At 32.4% G+C, this 6,298-nt stretch overlaps 1 protein-coding gene across 1 annotated transcript; it reads right to left on the bottom strand.

Moving 5' to 3' along the window:
* Nucleotides 1–1,110: 1,110 nt before the first annotated feature.
* Nucleotides 1,111–6,020, bottom strand: LOC140438388 (uncharacterized). Its single transcript, XM_072528069.1, has 2 exons — nucleotides 5,861–6,020; nucleotides 1,111–1,516 (listed from the first exon to the last, which is right to left on the bottom strand). Exons 1-2 carry the CDS (start codon nucleotides 5,903–5,905, stop codon nucleotides 1,148–1,150), a joined length of 414 nt encoding a protein of 137 aa, XP_072384170.1. The 5' UTR covers nucleotides 5,906–6,020; the 3' UTR covers nucleotides 1,111–1,147.
* Between the last annotated feature and the right edge of the window lie 278 nt (nucleotides 6,021–6,298).

Genomic DNA, 6,298 nt, shown 5'->3' with positions numbered 1-6,298 from the left:
CAAAGACTGGTCCACAGATTTAACATAAGAGCAAAAGAATTTAATATGACAATCTCATCTTAGAAAACTAACACAATAGTATTCAGCAAAGAACCAACCAGATGTAAAATAGTTATTGATAGCATCAGTATTGAACAAGTAATGGAAATAAAACACCTGGGAAATACACTGTCTAGCTATGGAAACCTGGACAAAGAAGTGAGAGATCAATTACAAAAATCAAATAGACTGGCAAGATGCCTTAATAACACCATATGGCGAAACAGACACATTGACACTGAGATGAAGTCAAGAATTTATAAAGCCAGTGTAAGGCCAATAATGACACACCCTTCAGAAACAAGACCCGACACAGCCACAACGCAAAGGCTACTGGAAACGGCAGAGATGAGAGTACTGAGAAGAATTACAGGAAATACGCTGAGAGATCGACAGAGAAGTAAAGACATTAGAAGAAAATGTAACGTACAGTGTATAAATGAATGGACATAAAATAGGAAAAAAGAATGGAATAACCACATAAGCAGAATGGAGGAGACCCGTGTCGTACTATATATAAGTACTCATCTTTGTTTTAGTTATTGTTTTAAATAGAATATTTAATAATTAAATACTCTAAATCGTCGTTATTTTATTATTCCAAAATTATCCTGAATACGTACCTATCACTCCTCCGATTCATTTGTCCTAATTATAAATATTTGGCAACCTTTGCTCATCTATTTATTGCATGACTGTTATATGTTTCGTTTCATTAAGCTAAGTTGCTGGGCAGGTCACGTAACGTCAAAGTAAGACTAGGAAGATAATAGAGACCAAAAACGATGAAGAAAAATATAGGGTACTCTCAAAAAAAGTGGTTGGACGATATAAAAGAAATAACAGGTAAACAATGGATATTAATAGCGTACTTTAGAAATCAATAGAAGGAAATGGAAGAAGCCAATGTCCAGAAATGGGCAGATGAAGGCTTAAGACAAAGAAGAAGACTTCAAAAGACTGTAAGAGGTTTTTGTGATGGCATCTGCAAAACGGGAAAATTTAACTTTCAGTACGAATACGTTCCCATTTGCATTTAAAAATTCTGACTAATCTTTTAAAATAAATACGTTCTTAAAATAATATGTTTATTTGACAAAATATTTGTTTACAATTTATGGTAATATTCAATGCCGTTTTTGACACAGCAAAGCGTGAACAAAATAGCTGTCTTTCCTGGACTGTCAGCTTTCGTAGCACACTGTTGGACGAATCCGTTAACCTTGGAATGATCCTTGATCACCAAACCAAATTTTTGTGTAATTGTGGAAATGTTAAAGTCACCGCTATGTTTCATTAATCCTGCTTTTACTGCCATGCATAGCATATGAACACCTACTTGTTTATCTTCAACGTAGTCTGGAAGCTTTCTTAGTTTGTCTTCGTCGACGTAAGTTTTTGGGTCGGCTTGGCAGTCTCTGTGGACTTGAGCTAGTCTGAGTCTCTCGTTTTCGGGTAGATTGGGCAGGTGGCTAGCCTGAAAATAAAATTAAACATTTTTGGTAAAAGATCAGATGTACTGAGGATATGCTGGTAATACATTTAAAAGTATTAGAGTTCAAATAATAATGCAATTATAATTAATATTTATATATATATATATATATATATATATATATATATATATATATATATATATATATATATATCTACATATTGAGATTTATTAAAATGTGTATTACTAAACTAATTATTTAAGGGCACAATTATATAGAGAATGTATTGCTGACCTTACAAAGAATACAAATAATAATATGTTGTTTAATTAGAGCTTTTAATTGACACATAGAATCGCGTCATAAAGCAAACCACACAACTATAAGGATCAAGAGTAGTGAATAAGCGAGTAAAATTAAACTTAAAATTAAATAAAATTATATATTTTAATGGGAAGGACTTGCTGTATGCTTGTAACTCTTAAGTTACATATTGAATAAGAGTTATAAAATACTTTCTAAACCTGATATTTCCATAAACGTCCGTTGTTTCTATAAGGTATTCCAATCATACACAAGGTCATATTTTATGCATAGGTTCTAGCAATTGCCGTGTGTTGTCGTTAGTAGTGTTGCGGCGTTGTAATAGGTGACTTTGATCACAATATCAAGTACTTTCTATACTAGCTGACGAAATAAAAAAATTAACCGAAATTAAGTACATTCTGACTCTTATTGTAGCAAATTTATGCTTTGATAATAAAATATTCCCATCCCCATTAAGAGAGAAGTGAGACAAGGGGACGTAATATCGCCAAAGCTTTTCAACCTAGCCCTAGAAGACGTCTTTGAAACTACAAATTGGTCAACCTATGGCAACAAGTTAAACCACCTCAGATTCGCTGACGACATAGTGATTATAGCGAGCACATTCAAGGAACTGCAAATTATGATGGGGAAACTAGCAGCCAGCTCCCAATACGTCGGCCTAAAAATGAATATGAAAAAAACAAAAATAATGACAAACACAGATGACCCCAGACGTATAACTACAAATAGCAGTGAGATAGAACAAATCCAGGAATATATCTACCTAGGCCAAATCCTGAGACTTGACAAAGAGAACCAAAGTGCGGAAATTACTAGAAGAGCAAGACTAGCATGGGCAGGATTTGGAAAACTTAGTTGGATTCTTAAGAACCGCAAAATACCCCAATACTTGAGGAGCAAAGTGTTCAACCAATGCATCCTTCCTATTATGACATATGGATGTCAAACCTCGACCCTAACCAAGGCAAACATGAATAAACTAGCCACAACAAAAAGAACAATGGAAAGAGCAATGTAAGGTATACGACTGTCAGATAAAAAGAGGAACGACTGGGTAAGATCCAAAACAAAAGTCGAGGACCTAGCAACAAAAATTGTCAAACTTAAATGGAGCTTCGCGGGCCACACTGCTAGACACAAAGACCAATGTTGGAATACTACAATACAACATTGGAGACCTCACGAAAGTAAACGACCAAGAGGAAGACTACAGATGAGATGGATTGATGACATTAAAAGAATAGGCGGAACAAATTGGAAATATGTTGCTCAGGATAGAGACCGATGGAAGGAGTTGGGAGAGGCCTATGTCAAAACATGGACGACAGAAGGCTAAGAAGAAGAAGAATAAAATATTAGGTATTTTGTGAGTAAAAAATGTTGTGTAACTTTAAAGTTACAATGGTCCATAATGTACAACATATTTTTTTGCATGTGGTAACAGAAATGGAACCTATTTGTGTAAAATCATTTTATGACAAGAAAGAACTAAATAATGTTTGTTCGAAAGAAGTGAGCGTGGGAGAATATCACATGAAAACGAATTACTACTCATTCTGCACAGCCTATTCAACCTTGGAAAGGTAGTTTACCGCTAGGACCTGAACACCCGTATACTCCAATCAAGTATTTTAGAATACTGATAGATGACAATATTTTGGACAATATCGTTTATCAAACAGATCCTTATTCTACCTAAAAAAACATCGAAAAACTTCTAATGTGGACAAGAACGAAATAGAACAGTTTTTCGGTGTATGTTTGTTTAGGTCAGTATATGGTTTACCCTCAACTAGAATGTACTGGAAAGCGTATACTCGAATTTCAGTTTCTGCAGAAACTATTAGTCGAAATCGCTGAGAACAAATAAAAATAATATCCACTTCAATTACAATAGTCAGATAATTCCTGGAGATAAGTTGTGCAAAATCAAACCGCTTTTAGAACCAGTTATAGCAAATTTTCAGAAAATTTCAATGACTGAAAAACTATCAATGGATAAACAAACAAGTTATTCCTTTCAAAGGAAAACATAGTCAAAAAATGTATAGAGAAACAAACCAAAAAAGTGGGGTTATAAAGCGTTTCTCCTATGCGGTACCAACGGAATTATATATAATTTTAAACTGTATACTGGTAAAGAAGAGCATCCAGAATATTTACCAAATGTTGGATTCATCGGAAATGTTGTTCTTCGATTGGCCACCATAACTTCAAGAAATGCGTACTATAAGATATATTTTGATAACTGGTTTACAAGTATGCAATTGCAAATTGAATTGGACAAGTTGGGTATTCCCTCTGTAGGTACGGTGAGTCCTAACAGATTGAAAGGATGTAATTCTACCGACTCTACCGACAAAGATGTATCAAAGAAAGGAAGGGGAAGTTTCGAACAACTTGTCTACAAGAAAGAAGGAATAACCTTTAGATTTCGTTTGTAGGCACGTATCCTACAAGTCAAGTTAAAAGATGGGACAAAGCAAAAACGAAACTATCTTTATTAGAATCTATGAAAATTAACAAATTAAACAACACAGACATAATTCTGAATGACCAACTTGAGACAAACAGTTCTCCCCTGCTCAACCTATTGTTTTAAAGACTATAAATTGTAAACATATCTAAAATTAGATCAATTGAAATCTGCCGATACAGCTGTAGTGATAAAATATCATAATAAATTTTGTGGAAGTTTTGAAAACAAAGTTTTCAGTGTTTTATTGTTATACAAAATGAATTTTCAAGTATCAGTAATCAAGTAACAGTCGAATCCATCACTTATCAAGAAATAAACCATTCTTATGGAATGTCCTAATATTATAACCTTATACAATAAATGTATGGTCGGAGTGAGATTAATGGACTCGTTGATGGCTTTATATAGAACTAGGATTCGTTCTGACAAGTGGTACCTCCGCATTGTGTTCCATATATTTGATTTAGCAGTTGTGAATGCTTGATTACTTTATATAAGAGACACCCAGTTACTTGGTATAAGAAAAAACGATGAAGTAAATGTTTTAGATTTCAAAGCATCTATTGCCGCTTGTCTTTGTCAAGAGGGTAAAGGGAGTAAAAAAAAGTATAAGAAATAGAACAGAAAAGGAAAAGAAGACCTATCGCTTCTCTATCGGAAAGACGGAATAGGCCATTAGCTTAATTTTTTAGAAAAGCGCGGTCGTTGCAAGAAACCGGGATGCTTAGACGTGCCAAAAGTAATATGTGAAAAATATAATGTAAATTTGTGCTTTACGCCTAATTCTCATTGCTTTGTGGATTTTCATTAATATTAACTTTTTTACCATTGTAACTTGAGAGTCACAAATCCTATTAAAACAAAGAAAATAAGGACTTAAAAAAAACTTCAAAAATGTTTTAATTTGATCCTATCCTGGAATTATATAACAGTAGAAATTGTTATTGCAGTTAAAAAAATTGATCAGTACAGGGTTAAGTAAAGTGATAAAATGGATTTGGGTAGTGAAAATATTTGTTAAACATAACATTTGTAGACTACATCAATTATAAGAAACTGTAGATAATTTATTGCAAAATTAAGCTATTTTACAAAAAATTCTTCTATATGACGATTTAACGAAAAAAACTTCAGTTGAATTTATAAAGTAAAACAAAAAATTAAGTACAAAAATTTAAAAGCAACTAAAGTTATGAAAAAACAGAATTGTACAAAAAAAGTAACTGTCAAATTGAATAAATAAGAAAAATGAATAATACAAAAAAGTATAAAAATATTAATAGAGGCGGCGGAATTAAAGAAAATCCAAGTTAATGAGAAATTGTGTAAATGAATTCAGCTCTTTGAGCCAAAGTGGATCAAGGAGACCTTAAAAATTAGACACCTAATAAGTTTTTCGTGAAAATACCAACAAATATTCTGTAATATAATTACAGATGAAAAAAAGACATTATCAAAACGATTTCGGACTAAATAAGTTAATAAATTTCGGACATAACGTCATAATAAGTTTTCTCAAGAATAATATATTATTTATAATAAATACTATTATAATTATTGTAAATTGATTACTTACCACAGCCGCAACTACAACACAAGCAAGAACAACCAAGTATTTCATTTTGTTAACTTGTTATTTAGTTCTGTTTCAAATAAAAGTCTTCGAGTATCTGTCTTCAGTAGAAATTAAGTACTTTATATATTACCTAAAATCTGGGGATTTTCGAAAAACTAGCCAACAACAAACACATAAAAGACTATTTTTTATGGCATGTATGCAAATTAGAAGTTACTAAAAATAGTGGAATTACCCAGGTCAATAACAAGAAGTGGATCAGTCTTGAATTTTAACGTCTTTATTCTCGTAACCTTGACGTAAGAAGCAGCATCTGCTTGGACAAATACGCAAACGAGTATTTTCTTTTGTTTGTATTTATTTCTAGTAAATTGCTAATGTATTTTCCATGTATTTAAATTATTAAAAATTCCAGCAGGCTATTAAAAATAACTAAGG

This window comes from Diabrotica undecimpunctata, chromosome 4 (assembly GCF_040954645.1).
Source record: "Diabrotica undecimpunctata isolate CICGRU chromosome 4, icDiaUnde3, whole genome shotgun sequence".
NCBI classification, from domain to species: domain Eukaryota; kingdom Metazoa; phylum Arthropoda; class Insecta; order Coleoptera; family Chrysomelidae; genus Diabrotica; species Diabrotica undecimpunctata.
The sequence above is the reverse complement of the archived record's forward strand: the minus strand, read 5'-3'. Positions and strand labels throughout refer to the sequence as shown.